The following is an 18,749-nucleotide window of genomic DNA, read 5'->3' as shown; positions in this document are numbered from 1 at the left end:
ATAGCATACATGGTAGCAGAAAATGAATGTAAAACTCTCCATCCCTGGAGGCCAGAACTTTGTCTCACAGCTTCTTGACACTGAGGGTTCTAAATGCCAGTTCTGAAGCTATCACTTGCCAAAATAATAACTAAATGCAGTTGTGTGCTGGTAAAATTCTGGCCATACCTCCTGGCCTCAAGGTTGGAAGGGTAATGGGCACATCAAATCACAGCTTATTTAACAGAACATATCTATAATGACCCTTAAAAGAGATTTGCAGGATTGCATCCTGTCATCATCATGGGTGAATTGTTTTTAAAGTGATCTAATAACAAAACCAGTAATAGTCTCAAAATGAATCAAGTGGATCAATACAATCATTCATCAACGTAAACTTAAAATTTTATCAATTAAAGATCACAATGCAGCAAGAGCTATGTGACTCAGCGACTGTTGAAAATATACTGAGCTCTGAGGCAAAATGACTCAGGAGAAAGGAGAAGGGCTGCTGTCCCAGTCAGGAGACAGCTGGGATTGTTCCGGCAGAGGCTGCCATGTTTACCACCTATGAGAATATCGCTTTGTATGTTCTCACCTGAGCTTGTCTTGACGTGTGTCCTGCTCCAGGAACTTCTAATCCTCTTGGTAAACATGTTCCTTGCCATGGAGCCAAGTCCTTTATGTACACTTCCTCCAAACCTCCTCACCCCCAACCCACCCAGATCCTTGCAAGAAAAAGTAGAAACTATTTGTTTATTGGCTTAAAGCAGTGATGCTAAGTTCACTGAACTAACTGAAATGATTAATTCATGTAGGCTGAATTAAACTTGTTGGCACTCATATAAAAGATTTGCATTTACTGACGGTTAAATACAACATTAGTGTTTATATACGAATTGACCAAGTCAAATATATTTCTTATATTCTGGGAAATGTTACCTCCCAACCCCTTGGAGGAGCTAGATGAGGTATCAGAAAATGGCATTTGGTAGGCAAGATGATGTTTTTCTTGGAATGAGAATTGCTCTTAAATGCCAAGATCAACTTGGGCAGTGGCAACTTCTGTTGTGCTTTGTTTTCTTTCTTTGCCAAACCCACTTCCATTGACTGATTTCCTTACCTTCTCTTTCACCTTGAGGGAAGTTCTTCTCTATAAACCATGTAAGATTTGCTGTGGGCAATACATTCCTCAGTGAGCAGGTAAATATTCTCTGCAGGTGGTGAAAGGCAGAATACAGAAAGAATTATTTGCCAATTCAGAAGAAACTGAATTGATACCCCTTATATCTCCACCAAGCCTCAAACAAGGCAAATTGGCACAAAATTATTTTCTCCACTTTTAACAAGGCAGTGTTTACCTGTAAGAGGTTTAAAGAGTGAATTATAAACAGGCAATCTCCTATACAGATCTTATAAATTAATGGTTAGAATTTAAGGTCAATTTAAGAAGAATCTAGGACTATACTAATGTTGCAAGTCTGGATTCTGGGTTCTGGAAAAGGAAAATTACATCCCTACACAGGCAGAATAAAACTGTATAAATGGAAACCAAAGAATAGAAAGAAGAAGCTATAATAGGCAGCGGCCAGAGAAGAATATTCTGTTAGACTGAAAGCTAAAAGAGAGCCAGACTTTTGTTGCTTTCGTTCCCCAAATAATGTAAAGTACTATTTGTAGCAACAATTACAGGAACCATTTAATATAAACATCTCACTTTTGACTTGTAAAGAGTTTTCCTAATTAATTTTTTATTTTATCATCTAAACAATCCTATGGGCTAGATAGGACCCACCCTATTATTGCCATTTGACAGATGGGGAAATCAAGGCACAGAATCACAGAATGGTTAAAAGGAGAAGAATGTAGTTGATGGCACAATTGGAAGAGTTACCTTAATCCCAGTCCAAGACATTTCCTGGTAAAACACGTTGTATTGAAACAAGAAAGAAGTAGAAGAAGAGGTAGCTTATGTTACAAAACCCGGGAGCTTAGAGGAGGGTTAGTTATGTTTTATTTTCAACACTGTGTTTGTTCTTTGTAAGATGGTGGTTTTTTCAAGAGCCTGGTGAACATATCTGATAAGACTTATTGGATCTTCATTATTTTATCTGAGACGCTGCAAAATTATAATCCCACTTTTAGCTACTTGTTTTCTCATCCAGAGATATGTGTGTTTTACATATGACCAACCCTAGTTCTTAGTTCTCAAATATTTTTCATTGATGAACATGAATATTGATGAATATGCTAGTTAACTAGTAAAGAACAATTAACTATATTTAATGCTTGGTGTGCCGATTTCCCCACAGAATAGTGATGCGCAAAGAGTCTGGTCTTGAGCAGAACTGAGAAACCAAACCTAAGGATACTAAGTCCCATCTTTCTGGTGAGATCCCACTGAGGAGCAGTTGAACATCCCTCAGAACATCACATCATGGCAAAAACCCTAAGGAAATCATGAGACTTTCAGAGGAGGTCATCTGTTGTATCCAAAATGGTAGTAGCAAACACTGCAGCCCCAGCTTTCCTACCCATTCAGCACTTGCCAATGGGATGCAGGCACGTGACGGGAATGCAGCTCCATGAAATTATGTCTCTTTCTGTCCTAAAAGTAAAACCAGGTCCCCTGAATTGTATTCTTAATAAGTAAAGAGAATTCAGTTTATTTAATCCAATAAAGTGCCAAAGATTGATATTTATCTCCAGGTCGTCCATGTAAGAGTTATAGGAAAAAAATGTCTTTTAAAAGTTGTAAAAGTTTGCATTAATGCCCATACCTTTAACCCCTCTCATGATTCATTTTCTCCATGCTCATTCAACCCACCAAAAGATGAGGATATGGTCATATCAGGAACAAGTAGGGGTTCCATTATTTCATAAAGGCAACTGGCTCACTGAAGAAATTTCTTGTCAATTTAATAAAAATATCAAAAAGATTTAACTCTTGTAGATTCTCTGAATTCAGATTTCATGGAATGATTCAGATTTCATATATTCTATACGAGCTCCAGACAGTGTTCCAAGATTTTGTTTAGGGATATGGTTCTTGTCCCGAAACTCCTTTAGTCTCCAAAATTGAAAAGCTTCAGACTAAACTAGTTCAAATTGAAGTCGAACATATTATGAAATGTCAAGCACATATGGTTTTGCTGAGAAAGCAGAGCTGTATTTCCAAACAATTAAGAAGAAAAACATGCTAAATTTGGGAAAAAAATGAAGTAAATATGAACAAGAGTTTACGTACACATACATATAAGCACGCACGCGCGCGCACACACACACACACACACACACACACACACACACACACACCCCTTACTCTGCTGAGAAGTCAAAATCATCACTCACTCAGTGTGTCTGTTGCATTCATGAAACAAGTAAATTATTGGTTTCTCCAGCACATTATTCTAAGTACATATGGAATAAGTAAGCAGTAGCACAAAGAATTCTGCAGTAAGTGTCAAAAAGTATTTGGAGAGTTCTGTGGGAGTACAGAGAAGGATGAAATCTGGAAATAACTTAGAGGGCACAGTTATATTTTGTGGACAGGCAAGAGTTGGGCCTGGATCCTACAGGTGAAAAGTAGTGGGGGATTCACAAAGATGGGCAGATGGAACGGTTCATGGGCTTGGGAGTGAGGTGGGGATGTTGTCCTGGAAGGAGAGGTTGGAGCAGGATAAAACTGATGAGTCAGGAAAAATGAATCCAAATCTGGCTGTAAGACTGATCATTCCCTTATTTCCACAGATGAAATACTGAAATGGTGACCATTTGTAAATTATCCCATATTCAGTTTGCTTAAGTTTGGACAGAACCTTTTCCAAAGGACTTTTCACAGAATCAGTTTGAAAATAGCTGTTTAGTCTAGAAAGAGAAAACCTAAAAAAAGAAAAAAAAGAAAAGAGTTTCCCTATTTGTTTACCAGCTCTTCATTTCTATTTGGGGTCTCTCCATGCCCCACACATTTGATTTTCACTTGAAATTTGACTTTCAGTCTCTACATGTTTTCTACTCTACCATTTCTATATTTTCTTCTATAACTCAAAAGTTTTTTCTCCCATGGACACCTTCTTTAAAATGTGCCTGTCTCCTCTTGGTAGGTCTTCCTTCCTAAATCTATCTATCTATCTACCTATCTGAAATACATATTTTTTGCTTAAGTTGATTATACCTTTATTTCATTCCAATTGAGAGTAGAAGCCAACATATTTCAGCTTTTCCAATTCTAGTTACATAATATAATAAAAAGCAACCCTAAATTTGTTATATTACTCTAAATTGGGGGTGAAGTCCTTTCACTTAATCTTCCCCTTTCTGCAAGTTCTCTGGCTTTTCTACTGACTGTATTTACAACAGCAATAGTTTCCAACCAAAAATGGAGACTCATGGTCTGACAACTGGACAAAATATTTGAAACCACAGATATTCTGGAGGCATGTGGTTTCTCTGCCCGTGTGTCACCCATTCCCCCTCTTAAATCTCCTTTTTTGCTTGACAGGCCAGATGATCTAGTCTTCTGGAAACAGAACTAAGACTTGTAGGTGCTCGACTTACTGTTTTACTACATGATATTTGCCGGGGACAACTTTCTTCAGCGGTGGAGGGAGTCGGAGAAAAGTTTTGCATTTGTTGCAGAAAAACCCTACAGGCAGGGACACACCCACTTGGAAACCAGGCTTCCCTGGAAGTGGGAGGGAACAGGAACTGGAGGTGCCCTCCTCCCAGGGATAGGAGTCAGCTAACAGCCTTCTAAGGCGGCAGGAGTGCTCACCCTGCTCCGGAGCCATCAGAGACCAGTCCAGAGCCTTGCTTGCCTGTAAGTACCCACTTGTGGCTGGGAGGTGCTTCCTAACTGTTCAAGGTTCCAAAGCTTAACGAATAAGCTCTCAATCACTTAAGAAATGACCCAAGAAAGGAGAGAGAAGTCAGGCTGTTTTTAACATGTACTATAATTTTCCCTTTGTTTATTTATTCTTAAAATGAGGTACCTCTTAAAATAAGCCAAACATCTGGACTAAGTTGCTGTCAGGAAGTTCTCATCAGCTGTTGGCTTTGCAGGCGATGGTGCCTGGGAAGGTGGAGGATGGTGAGCTGCTTGCCGAGGACACCCAGGCACAACCAGGTCTGTGGAGATTCGCTCCACCTCTCTCTCCTTCGGGCATGCCAGCTCCTCCCGCTGAAAACAGCTAAGCCTGCTGTGTGGGCTTCCTAGAATCCCAGCCCCAGAGGGACCTCCCTAGGGACAAGCTAACCTCACATTGAGAACTTTATTTCCCAGACCCTGGCAGACTTTGTAGCCTCCGGACAGCCTGTTGCATCCGTTGAGGAAACGCGAGTCTCCGACATCAGCATCTGTCTATGCTTCGCTTCTACCCACGCTGAGGGAGACCCAGTGAGGCCCCAGCCCTGGGGCTCCTGAACAGCCTGAACCCTGAGGCTTCTCCTCCTGCTTCCAGAACGCATTGGATCGATCGCCAGGAGCACAGAAACAGCGGAAGCAGCCAGGAGGAGAATCAAGAGAAAAACCTAAAATGTTCAATATTCAAAAACACCCGTGTTGCTGGTTGATGTAGAGAACACTGAGCTCACTCAAGAGCTTTGTATTTGTTGCACTAATTTGTTTTGTCTTCTGGGCCAGCCAAGGAGGGATCAGTATGTATCCAGGTCATGGAGGGAATGTACAGGAGGGCCTCCGGGGCCATTTTGCTTGGCTCTGATGCACCCTTACTCTCCAGTGAAGCAGAAAGGAAACATCACACCACCCAGGTGTGGCCAGCCTTTGACCATTATTGCAAATCCCCAAGAGTCACCACAGTCCCTTGCCAAGTACACTTTTAGCCTTAGAGACTTTTGGAAAGGAAAGCTGTAAAGAAGAGACAGGATGAGGCGGGAAGAGGAGGAAGGAGAGGGAACCAGGATAAAGGCAAAAGGGGACTTAGAAGTGAAGGAGGAGGAGATCAGTGAGACAGGAGGACTGGTCGGCCCTTTTGCGGATACCACACCCACCCCGATGCCCCACAACAAGGGGACTTGGTTTTCCGAGGCCTGGGAGTATTTCCTCCTGGCCCCTGCCTGTGCTGGTCACCACCCCAACCCATACACCACCTGCCGCCTGTGTGGCGGGCAGGTGGGCCGCGGCCCTGGGGTTAACGTGGGCACCACAGCCCTGTGGAAGCATCTGAAAAGCATGCACAAAGAGGAGCTGGAGAAGGGTGGCCATGGTCAGGCCGGGCAGCGCCAGGACCCCAGGCTTCAAGGGCCGCAGCTTCCCACAGGCATTGAGGGTGACTGGGCCAGGATCCTGGAGCAGGCCAGCCAAAGAAAAAAGGAGGCACTTAGGAGGGAGAGGGCAGTGGAAAGGAGAGAGCGAGCCCTGGACGAGGTGGAAAGGGCCATCCTGGAGATGAGGCGGACGGTGAGGGCTGAGAAGAAGGCCTGCCAGAGGGACAAAGACCAGCCCACAGCAGCTCATCCCTTCCATTTTGTTTAAACAGGGCTTGGGGGATTCTATTCTGAGAACACTGACTTTAGACCCGTAGCAAAGAAGGCCATTTTAGTTCCAGTTCTAATATATAGCAAAGTGGCTTAGTGGGATTTTGTTTTTAACAGAAAGAGAGCATAGTGTGGTTAATCTCAGCAGGTCTGAATTGGCCAAATGCTTGTCTATAAGGTTCCTTAGAGCTGTATTCACCAAAAGTTTAAAACATACTAACTAAAGAGAAATGTCGGTTCGCCACCATGGGTATTGTGGGTTATTTGGGAGCAGAATGTACCAGGCTGTCAGCACTGATGAGTGAAAATAATGGGATTTATGCCTAGCACTTGGTTTTGGTGGAATTGAAGGTTTTGATGGTTGAGGCTGGTTGGGTGGCTGGAATATGCCTATGCGACCAGCTCACTCTTGAGAGCCCACCATGAACACAGATTAGGCTTCCTGGGAGAGAGGTGTTTGCACACATGCTGGTGTTGATTTGAGAACTGGATACAAAGCTTGTTCTGTGGGACCCAGCAGTGGAAGGACAAAGAAACCTGAGCCTGAGATCTCCAGACCCTTCTGATGCATATCTTTCTCCCATTATTGCCGTGCTTATATTAAAGCTGTTTCATCAATATAGCCTGTCTGAATCCTGTAAGTCTCTCTCACAATCTAACACATAAGTAATTAATGCATAATCAGCACAGAGAAAAGTAAAGACTTTTCAACTCACTTGAATTAAACATCAAGAATAGAGGATATCGGGCTTCCCTGGTGGCACAGTGGTTGAGAGTCTGCCTGCCGATGCAGGGGACACGGGTTCGTGCCCCAGTCCGGGAGGATCCCACAGGCCACGGAGCGGCTGGGCCCGTGAGCCATGGCCACTGAGTCTGTGCGTCCGGAGCCTGTGCTCCACAACGGGAGAGGCCACAGCAGTGCGAGGCCCATGTACCACTAAAAAAAAAAAAAAAAAAAAAAAAAAAGATTTCATTTTAAGCTCTGTTAAAGGAGGAGTATGTGAGGAAGAGATGAAAGAACCTCAGAAAGAAAAAGAAAAAGGTGGAGAGATTGGGGTATATTAGGAGAAATAAAGAACAGAGGCAGAAAACCAAAAAAGAAACAGGGATAGAGAAGAAATGTGAAGATAAGAGAGACAGTTCCCTAGAGAAAATTCACCATGGAAAGGTAGGAGACCTTGACTGTCTGAGAGAGTGAAGGACAGAGAACATGTTCTTAGCTTCTGAGGTCAATTTTAATGAGTTAAGTAGCTTTTGTTTTGTCCCCGCATACCACACAGACCACTCATTCATTTGAGCAGTAGGTTTCAGATTATATTCCTCTTTAAGATACTAACTGCATGCCAATGCCTCGTTCTCCGATTTTTTAAGAGCTGTTCATCTTTAAATATTTAGAGATGCTTTGAGAAAAGGGATCCAGCAGTCCATATGGAGAGGAAAATGCCCTGGGCTGCTGAGGATATGCTTAAGATATTAACTCAGGAGTAGAATAAAATCAAACTAGAAACTACTCTGGCCTTTGTGCTGGAGCTGACTTGTTTCGGATGATTCCTGTAGAACCTATTATTTATTTTTAAAACTGCATTGGGGGCTTCCCTGTTGGCGCAGTGGTTGAGAGTCCGCCTGCCGATGCAGGGTACACGGGATCGTGCCCTGGTCCGGGAAGATCCCACATGCCGCAGAGCGGCTGGGCCTGTGAGCCATGGCCGCTGAGCCTGCGCGTCCAGAGCCTGTGCTCCGCAACGGGAGAGGCCACAACAGTGAGAGGCCCGCGTACCGCAAAAAAACACAAACAAAACAAAACAAAACTGCATTGGGAGTGGGGAAGAGGGCATGGTGAGAGCGGGGGAAGACAAGAGGAGACAAAGCCAGCATTTCATCTTGTAGACAGCCATGTCCCTAAAGCAGACAAGATCCTGGTATAATAATGGTGTCTTGCCTTATTCGGTCCCCAGCTATGTGGCTCCTTTTAACTGCTGTTCTTAGACATGTCAGCAGCTCTAACAGTCAGATCTGTCTTCCCTGTGAGCTGTTTGTGAAAACACACAAGTCCAAACACCAGGCTTGTGAAAAACCCAGGCTGCATTGCAGTCCTGTAATCCCCTTTTTTCTAGAAACCTGCCTGATATTAAAGCTTTCACTTTCCTTATGGTTTCCCCCCGGGGGTGTGATGCCCCTTTTAGGACCCTTTCCATCTGTGGTGAAAGCTCAGGGGCTCAGGGGCTCACTGCTGCAAATGATGATGGCGGCTGGGAGTCACACGGCTGGAGATTTGGACTCAGAATCTTAATGTGCTACAAAAGATGCTATGAGGGGAAAAAAAGGTGGCAATATCTAATCTTAAACACACACACACACACACACACACACACACACGCACACACACACAGGAAATGGAGCTTAAGAAGGTCAAGGAATGCACAAAACTCAGGCTTTGCAAAAACAAAATTAAATAAACAGAAACAATCAAATTCTGTAAATAGCTACTGGAGATGTCCTGCTAAACTCTGACGTTTTGCTTTTAGATTACAGTGACTTTTTTCCATGGGTTTTATTATTTTAACCTCTCTTCCTTTTTAGGCATTTCAATCCCACCTGCTTTTGTTTCCTACGTTTCACACATGAGGTAGTTTTGTTTTTTGTTTGTTTGTTTTTTTTTTTAGTTTTTTTCCTAAATTTTGTAAAACATAATAGAGAGTGACAAGGACAGGACCCACGGAGATGATCTAGTAAAAGCACAGGCAGGAAAAAGACACACATGTGGCTTGTGGAAAGACCGCCCTGCTGAGTAAACTAGAGTTTTCGTGTATCTCTCCTGTGCTTTCTTTTGCTGCATCATCAGAGTAAGGGGTATAGAGGGCCAGGGGCTGTGGCCGAGGGACTCTTTGGCCCAGCATCTCTTGCTCTAGAGCAAAAAGCTGCTACATGGGGGGCCCTGAAGTTTACGTTAAAGACTCTTTCTTTCCATGGAGCTGTGGAGGTGAGGCTGTGTGCCATGCTGGAGCCCTGGCAAAGCCGAGCCCTCGGAAACACGCAAGAACACGACATCCATAGGGGTGACACTCTCCGTGGACATCCCTAGCATGTCTAAGCCTGAAAGGCATCATTGATAGAATAATCTGGGGGCTTTTCTATTCTACAGGAAAGCTAAATTAACCATAAGCTTTGTAATTTTAACTAGTAACACTGGAAGACACAGTTCACAGCTGACCAAACCCCTATTGTTCTAACACTTAGGGCTGCTGGTGCAGTGAACATGTAGCGCCTAGTAAGCATCAATACATGCATGTTGACTTGGTTAACTTTTAAGAGATGAAGGGAAGAGGGTACGAAATTACCATTACTGAGCACTAATGGTTGCCAGATAGTAGATAGTTTGCATACAGGTCTCTCATTTGGTCCTTATGTCACCATTGTGAGGTTGGTATCATTGTCCCTGTTCATTGATGAGGAATCTAATCTAATCTAATCTAATCTGGTCCAAGGCCCAGAGTTAATAGTGAAGGAGGAGAATTCAGACCCAGGTTCATCAGATTCCACAACCTATCTTGTTGTGTTTTTTCATTAACTCCCACTGTCTCTGAGTCAATCACATAGCAGATTTATGAATATTCATGCAGAGGAAGGAATAAGTGAAAGAGAGTGAGTGAGTGATAAGTGGTGGGAAGGGAAGAAACATTTCTGAGACATCCACTCTGTGCTGCGTACTCCGTTACTGCGCATAAATCCAATGCACCTAAGAACCCTGTGTAATGTTGATTATGATCCCAGTTTTGGAGATGAGTTAGTTGGGACTCATAGAGCTTAACTACTAGATGAGGCTATGTTGCTAGTAGGCGGTTGAATTAGGATTTGACCTTAGTTCTATCTGCCCCTAAAGCACGATCTCCTTCCGTTAGGCCATCCTGCCTGGGTACAGGCATGCTAAATTCTCCTCCCACCTCTGCCCTTCATTAGTGGCTCAGCCAGTGGCTTAGACTCTCCAGGCCCCGATTTCTCATCTGTGAAATAACAAGATGTTCTACCTATTTCAGAGGCTTATTGGGAGCATCACGTGATAAAAGCATGTGAAAGGGCTTTGAAGAGTTAATAAGTTATTAAAAATATAATTGGGATTATAAGAATATCAGAGTGAGGAATTACCAACGTTTGTCAAGGTCTTAAAGGATCCACAGACGAGCTGTGTCCTGTAGCTGGTTATGTGGAGTTGGTGATTCCGCACCAACTAATTCCAACTAATTCCCCAGGAAGGAAAGTTCTCTGGTTTTTCTAGTCAGTGCCCAGGGAAGCATGGGTACAGAAGAGAAAATCTGATGACACATAAGACAAAGTCCTTTTCTTTTTAAACTGGAATTCTTGGATCCAACCTTGTGGTTCTATATCTGGATTGAGTCCATGTTACCTATAAACATTGGCCCAAGAACCTACAAAAAAATCCTGATAAGAAACAAAACACCTACCAAACATTATATCATTAGATTATTTATTTTACTTAAACTATTGAAATGCAGTCCACTAATAAACTTGAAAATTAATTGTGGCATAACAAAAAAATGGAAACCTTTCCTATGTACTTGGGACTATAATAACAATTAATCTAAGAGACTAATTCATAAAATCAAAAGACTTGGATAATATACTCATCTAAAACCACACCACAGAGCCTGAGCTATGATTTGAATGCAGCTGTCAAATTACATGACTGATATTCAGTGAAAACATGACAAGAAATCATAAGTTATTTAATGTTCTTGGGGCTAGAAGAAACTGGAATATAATTTTCTCTCATCCCATGTAACAGGAAATGTTTGAGAATTAAGAAGAATATTTATTTTACTTGGGATTTTGAAAAGTTTCAATGAAGCCATAATGCCATAAGACAGCTGATCAACACACATTAGTAGTAATAACAACAAAATGCTTATTGAGCACTTAATATATACCAAACAATATACCAAGAATTTTTCATGGATTATTTCATTTAATTCCTAAAAACAACAACAACGTGCTGATACTCTCCTTACCCCCTTCATATAGATGGGAAAACTGACTACAAAGGTGTGAAGTAATTAGTTCAAGGTCACAGCCAGCAAGAGGAAGAGCTGGGAAATAAGCCCAGATCCCAGAGACTAGAGGCTGGGAACTGCCTACAAGAATTTGAAGTCAGAGGGGCCTATTCTAATTTCCTTTTTCTCCTGCCCTTCCTTGTACTGCCTAAGAAATAGCCAGGCTCTGAATGAGTTCAGAAGGGTACATTTCCTCTTGTCACTTAAAAATAAAAACACTAGGAAAGCTGGTATAGAAAATGAATTAGAACAAATTAAACGTCAAAGGATGAGCAAAAACCTCATTCTTACAACAGGATTCACACTGCTTCCTGCCCTACTTTTCCTTCACTATCTACTTCAACATTTATTAAACAGAAATTTAAACAATTGAGACAATTTTTCCAGGAAACTTAAGGACTAAGGATCACAAGATAACATGTTCTGAGAGCCCTAAGTCAGAAAATAAGGATTCCCATTTGAGTTCTAGAGTCAACTCAGCTTTCCTTCATTCCCACCAGAAATTAATTGGAATAAGGTCCTCTGAGAAACATTCTGAGCAATGATGCAAACTGACACACACTGGCATAATTATGCTGTAGATTTTCAAAAACTTTAACGTGACTCACCTCTCCGAAGACACCCATGGAATTATTTTCCACAATCGTGGAGATTTCTGGCTTAGCTTAAAGGCAAATAAAACACAGTTAGTTAGTGGCCCTGAATGATACCCTACCTGGTCACTAGTGTGTGTGTGTGTGTGTGTGTGTGTGTGTGTGTGTGTGTGTGTGTGTGTGTGTGTAAAAAATTCATAACTCATCAGATATTTATTAAACTCCCACTGTGTGCCAGCAGTATACTAGATGCCTAGGAAACAAAGGTGAAGAAATCATATTCATCATCTTCAAGAAATTTACATTTTCATGGAAAATACAGATACATAAACTAGAAATTAGAATTGATAGAACGGATATAAGTATTGCTATTAAGGACATGTGGGATTTGAAGAACGCTTTTGAGAAAAGCTTCTAACTCAACCTTAGGGAATAAGAAGAGGCTTTTGGAAGAGGCCACATCTGATATCTGAAAGATGCCTCTGGGTGAGTCAGGTGAAAGGAGGAATGTGGGGGAGAGGAGGGGCAGGCAGTGGGCAGACGGAAGAGAGGAATGTTCTATGTGTCCAAAGGCCTAGAAATAAAGCACAAGTTAGAGGTCCCTGAAGGGGCAGGAAGAACACCTGGTTCTTATTTAGTTGTTTGGTACTGGAAAAGATCAGGGGCTATTTCAGCGATTTTGTTGTCCCGCTAAATTGTAAGTGCCTTGGAGCCAGAATGCTTTATTCATCTCTCCATCTCTAGCACTTAAGTGCCCAGCATAAAACAGACATTGAGGACATCATGTTGAACTGAAGTGACTTCAAGTAAGTTCTTTTTTTAAAAAAATTTTTATTTATTTTATTTTATTTATTTATTTTTTTGGTTGCGTTGGGTCTTCATTGCTGCGTGCTGGCTTTCTCCAGTTGCCGCGAGAGGGAGCTACTCTTCGTTGTGGTGCACGGGCTTCTCATTGCAGTGGCTTCTCTTGTTGTGGAGCACAGGCTCTAGGCACACGGGCTTCAGTAGTTGTGGCATGTGGGCTTCAGTGGTTGTGGCAAGTGGGCTCAGTAGTTGTGGCACATGGGCTCAGTAGCTGTGGCTCGCGGGCTCTAGGGCACAGGCTCAGTAGTTGTGGCGCATGGGCTTAGTTGTTCCGCGGCATGTGGGATCTTCCCAGACTGGGGATCGAACCCGTGTCCCCTGCACTGGCAGGCAGATTCTTAAACACTGAGCCATCAGGGAAATCCCTCAAGTAAGTTCTTGAGTATAGCAGACAATGCCCTCTATGAACCAGTGGAAAAAAGATTAAGACCCTTGTCACAGATGCCATCAGTGTCTGCTACATGCACTCAGCCTCTGCTTACTGAAGGCCTCTTGCTGGGCATATATATGATCCTCTCCTGAAGATCTACTGAGGTTATGGGAACACACTCAGTCCACAAGTAGAGCAGACTGGAAGTCCCAGAGGGTTAATGGTGACAACAGGTGGGGAGTTGGTGGATAACACCCCAGCTTCCTCATCTTTGTTTGGTATAACTCTGATGGGTATTCTCCCAGGGTTTCCCAGTGGGAATGAGCTCTAAACCCTAGTGCTAACTGGCTTGATCACGTACATTTTATTATCTTCCTTCCCTTCCTTGACATATTTTCCCAGTCCTATGTTTTCTAGGACTACCTCTCAAATAAATTAATTTAATTCAAATCCTTGTCTCAAAGTTTTCTTTCAGGGGAACCCAAACCAAGATACAACCTAAAATGGTTATGGGAGGAGGCCTACTTCTGATTTCCTATTAGCAACAAATGCCAGTAGAGTGAAGGACCTGAAAGCAAGAACAATTACTAAAAGTTGCAGAGGTGATTGAGCGAGACAGATTCTTTGGGGGGCTCAGGACAATCACGTTTAGAGCTTAGGAGTGCAGGAGAGCAAACTTGTGATGGCAGGTGGCTCCCCACTAAAGAAAGGAAAGTCAAAGGAGGCTAGTGAGAGGGATGCAGGAAGTAGCAGAGGGGAAGCTTCTAATCCCTGGTCTGCCAGAGAATGAAGGTGTTCTGGAAGAAGAAATAAACTGGACTTAGGGCTTATAGAATGGCTCAGCGATACATTTGAATATTTATTTCAAGGTTTTCATGTTTTTGTTTTTGGTTTATTCTATTCGGGGAATCACCCAGGCACGCAGAGTGGGTCCTGAATACGGTATGTGTATACCTCTGCCAGGATCACTATGATATACACTCAGGTGACACTCCCAAATAGCTTAAAGACTGTCCAAACACAACACAACTGGCCCATGTGCTAAAGGAGAAGACCAAGAAGCAGGAGAAATCTAATTCTATGAACAAACAGGCAGAGTTTCATATTTTTGAGCATCCACTGAAAGGAGTTCAAAGAAGAAGAAAACAGAAATATAGAGACAGAGAGATGTAGAGACAGGGTGATAAAGATGAGACGTAAGAGAGTAAAAAGCATTCCAGACCAAGATGAAGGTATTTTAATGCAGCAAAGAGATACAGGACATGGTTTAAATGTTGGCAAGGCAATTAGATGGAGTTATGGTACAAAAACTCTTGGCCAAATGGGACACAGTTTGCCTAACACAGAATTATTTTTTTTCACACCCCGGATGGCTGCCTCCATCGATTTGCCAATAGTCAGGCCAGATGAGTCAGCTTCATGTTTGTGCTAAGACAGTCATACCCCATAAGTGAGTGAATGGTGATGTCAATAAAAGAGATGAACAGCCTTTCCAACTCATCACAGGGCATTGTCTAGGCTCCATAAGGAACCTGACCATCAAGGGCAACTGATTATTTCCTAGCCCATCCCTGAGGAGAGATGGAAAAAGAGGGAGGGAAGGAAGGAGAAAGGGAGGCAGGGCAGGAGGACGAGAGTGAGAGCTGGAGAAAGAGATACAGGAGAAGCTATAAGCAAGCGACTTCAAACTAAATACATTTTGGCTGTAGCACCTCCCACCTTTATAAACTAAAGGGTTCGCATTTCCTTCAAAATACTGAATTGTGTGACCTCTAATAATAATCAATAAGATTCTAAGTAAAAACAAAGATTTTTCACTTGCCCTATCATTCAGACAACTGAGAAAAAATCTACCAGCCCATGCTCTTAGGTGGTGTGAATTATTTTCTCTTTGTTTACCTCATTTTCAAAAACAATTAATTGCTCATCCACATCACTGTTTTTCTCTTTGCCTTCATTTAAAAATGATGTTTTAAAAAACACAGTTCTTAAGTCACAAAAATGAAAAATATCCAAAGCCAAGGGTTTCTGTTTATTGATGTTTCCTTGCATCACTGAGCAAAATAGAATTTTCACATTTCCCTTAAATTCACACCCTGCAGAGTCTCTGCAATTTGTTTGAGGCCACAGTGGATATTTCACCTAAGCTCCACTCTCCTGTGATTGCAGGGTCAGAGGGCCATCCCAGCAGGTTCTTTGGCTAGAGAAGCTGGACAGTCTCTCACCCCAGCTGGCCTTGGTTGGGGTGAGAGAACTCCTGCAGAGTTTCTTTGGAGCTGTGTTTATCATTTTCCTTTTCTCACACTGGCCTTATTCCACTCTGCTCCAGAAAGCAACTAAGGCAATTAGACAACTAAGCAATTAGACCTAGTTATAATTAAAGAGACTTCCAGTATTCTCAGGAAACATTAAAATTGCACATAAGGTAGTGGTCACCAGGAAACTGACCGATCTTTGGCAACTGAACCATCATTCTTTAGCTTCCTACCCTCGTCCCCAGCTGTAACACGAATGACAACTATCAAGGCAAACAGAACTCCAGAACAGTGACCCTTGTGTGGCTGCTCTCCCGCTAACAGGGTGCTTCCTCTTTAGTGGCGAGAAAGCAGGAGACAGTGACAGGAGGATGGCAGGGAGTCCAGAGAACAGAAACTCTTAGCAAAAACCCTGACCGTGGTGGAGCGCCTGAAGATTTTGCCAGACCTGACTACAGCCTAGCAAGGGAACTTCCGGCCATCATCCTGGATTTGGACTGGAGAGAGGTAGAGGCTGTAGTCTGTACCTGGCTTGACTCTGTCTTTAAATAACGTGGAATTGCTGATGGGGTGATACTGGGTGAGAAGTGTTTCCTGAGTTCCATTATCCTCCTGATGAGACAAAATGGTTACCAGCTTTGAGCACTCAGTTGTGCCAGCTCTGGACTAGGTGTCCCACATGCAGTAATTCATTTGTATCTTGTAACAATAGACATCATGAATGAAGGATTGAAATTAAGAGATACTGAGTATGTTACTAGAGAAAGTATCGTGACACTTGACTTTCAGTTATAAATTTGTGTCACTCTCTCTTAACACGAATAGAAACTTGCTGTTCTTCTGACTAAAACTTGCCTTTCATAACCTTCCATAAGTTGCATATTGGGGGTGGGATTTGGGGGGTGGGGTACAGCGCTGGGAGCTAATGTCAGATCATAATTCTCATTTCAAGTTCTGAAATCTTACTGCTAAGATGTGCTCAGGAGGCCGTATCAGTTTTACTCATTAAATCTTCACTAAACTGGGTGATCACAGTCATCCTCGCTTCCCAGCATTCCAGCATTCCTTTAGAAAAGGTCTCATTTTAGCTCCCTTCAGAGCCAGGACTAGAATGAGGTAAAGAGAGTCTCCTAGGATGCAAAATTTAAGGAAGCAGTCACTCCCAGGATCTTGTAAGTGCAGGGTGGGCACCTGAGAGTGAGTGCCTCCTTAAATTTTGTGTCTTTGGTATCTCCTTACCTCCTTACCTCAGCCTAGTTGCTGTCCTTCTGCTCTTATTTCTGTGATTGTGACCTTCAAAAAGGACACATAAGGGGCTTCCCTGGTGGTGCAGTGGTTGGGGGTCCGCCTGCCGATGCAGGGGACGCGGGTTCGTGCCCCAGTCTGGGAGGATCCCACGTGCCGTGGAGCGGCTGGGCCTGTGGGCCGTGGCCGCTGGACCTGCACGTCAGGAGCCCGTGCTCTGCAGCAGGAGAGGCCACAACAGTGAGAGGCCCGCGTACCACACACACACAAAAAAGGACACATAAGGAATAGGCTGTAAATGTTAATCTGAATTTGGAAATCAGAATTTAACTGGAATACTTGATTCCTCTAGTCTATTACCTTTTTGTGGGTCTATGAAAAAAAGCCTTCATTATTCTTGCCTTAGCCTGAATCTCATGGACCAGGTCCCGGAGATGTCACAGTGTTGGGCAGGGTCAGTAAATGTGCTGACTAAGGGCCTAGTAAGAAGGGGACTCTTCAGGGGCATAAGCAGAGAGGAAAGGCTATGTCCTTATCCTCCTTCAGTATAGCTCTATATTTTCAACTGAGTTGCTTTGAACACATTCTGATGCACAAGCTTCTTCTCTGGAGGTTCTACTGGAGTTGTTCTGGGATCAGTCTCATCCCAGGGCACATTTTTTAAAAGGTCCTCAGAGGACCGGGGGCTGAAAACCACTGGTCTAACTCCAAACAACAGATGAATCATTATGAGTAGGGGTTGGGGAAACGGAAGGAACTGAAAAGGAGAAGGGTGAACAGGAATGCATCGGATGGGGGAGAAGCCATGAAATAATGAAAACAAAGGTCTGTGACTTGGACTCTCTGGTTTAAAAATTGAGACAGTTCAGGGTAGAAGAAAGGGAAGCCAGGTGAGGGAGAAAATTCAAGTATGAGCTGGGAGCAGAGCAAGAAGTGGAAAACAGGAAGGCAGACTACTTAGATAGTTTAGATAGGTATTTCCAGAATATACTTAGTAGAAACTCTTACGCAAGACAATTTTTTAGGTGAACATGGTGAGGATTGGTATCAGCTTTACCTACAGATATACAGGTAGTAATGCCTGCAGAGAATCACAGACTTACTCCTGAAGCAAAGAACGTAACTTTATACCCACATAAAGTAGGACTTAAGAGTCTGTGCCACTGCCTTCCTAACGAGGAAGGATACAGAAAATTAAAGGGAGAGAACTTATGTTCTGGAGACAGGGGCCCCAAAAGGAGCCCTGACGGCAGAAGAGAGAGGAAGGCATTTCACTCAGCGTCTGCTGATCTGGAGGCCAGTAATTAAGGAGGCTGGCTCCCCCTGCAGGTTCTTCAGCATAAGCTACGCTTTACAGCTATTGTTTTACGCACAGGGACTGCTTTTGTGAGAATCTAGGGGTTCAGAGTGCTTGATCTTTTAGTAAATGACTCACCATTTGGAACACTTCCATCTGTTACTCTGTCGTGGAAGAAGGGCAGTCAGAGGCTGAAGGTGGAGATTGGTGAGAGAACTGCTTTTTCCTTTACTGCATAGCTGGGGGTGACTGGCCAGGGTAGTTTAACTGATGGAGAAAAGATATTTAAAAAATTATGCAGAGTGTTTTTTGTTTGTTTATCTTCTGGGTGCTTGACTGTTGTAGAGGAGGGATTTGTTCCTTCGTTGGGAAAGACGGATTCGGTTGCAAAGTGTGCCCTGTAATCTACAACATCAGGACAGCCTGAGAGATTCCAGAGGCTCCAGATATAAAGGGGCGAGGCAAGAATCTGCATGTGAGCACCTGCCTTCGTGGAGCAAATGGGAAGAGAGGTGACAAAATGCAGGGGAACGATGAAATGTCTAGGGCTGGGAGAGGGAGAGACAATACTAACATTATACGATG

General features: G+C 43.1%; 2 protein-coding genes across 2 annotated transcripts in view; one reads left to right on the top strand and one right to left on the bottom strand.

Annotated features, from left to right (window-relative positions):
- CD96 (CD96 molecule) overlaps positions 1 to 18,749 on the bottom strand; it is an 83,599-nt gene that overhangs the window by 43,496 nt on the left and 21,354 nt on the right. Inside the window, 5 exon segments of the mRNA XM_027104320.1 lie at positions 1,081 to 1,193; positions 12,149 to 12,204; positions 16,021 to 16,234; position 17,870; positions 17,992 to 18,038. Of these exon segments, the coding sequence (XP_026960121.1) occupies positions 1,081 to 1,193; positions 12,149 to 12,204; positions 16,021 to 16,234; position 17,870; positions 17,992 to 18,038 (431 nt within the window).
- ZBED2 (zinc finger BED-type containing 2) lies at positions 4,865 to 7,033 on the top strand. Its single transcript, XM_027104334.1, has one exon. The coding sequence runs from the start codon at positions 5,864 to 5,866 to the stop codon at positions 6,470 to 6,472; it is 609 nt and encodes a 202-aa protein (XP_026960135.1). The 5' UTR covers positions 4,865 to 5,863; the 3' UTR covers positions 6,473 to 7,033.

Source organism: Aethalodelphis obliquidens, unplaced genomic scaffold (assembly GCF_003676395.1).
Source record: "Aethalodelphis obliquidens isolate GAN/ISIS:26980383/991018 unplaced genomic scaffold, ASM367639v1 scaffold1, whole genome shotgun sequence".
Taxonomy (NCBI): Eukaryota; Metazoa; Chordata; class Mammalia; order Artiodactyla; family Delphinidae; genus Aethalodelphis; species Aethalodelphis obliquidens.
This window is presented reverse-complemented; position numbering and strand designations above follow the sequence as displayed.

Bases quoted from the DNA above. Each gene is read 5' to 3' on its own strand.
- ZBED2 (XM_027104334.1), top strand. From the start codon at position 5,864: ATGAGGCGGGAAGAGGAGGAAGGAGAGGGAACCAGGATAAAGGCAAAA.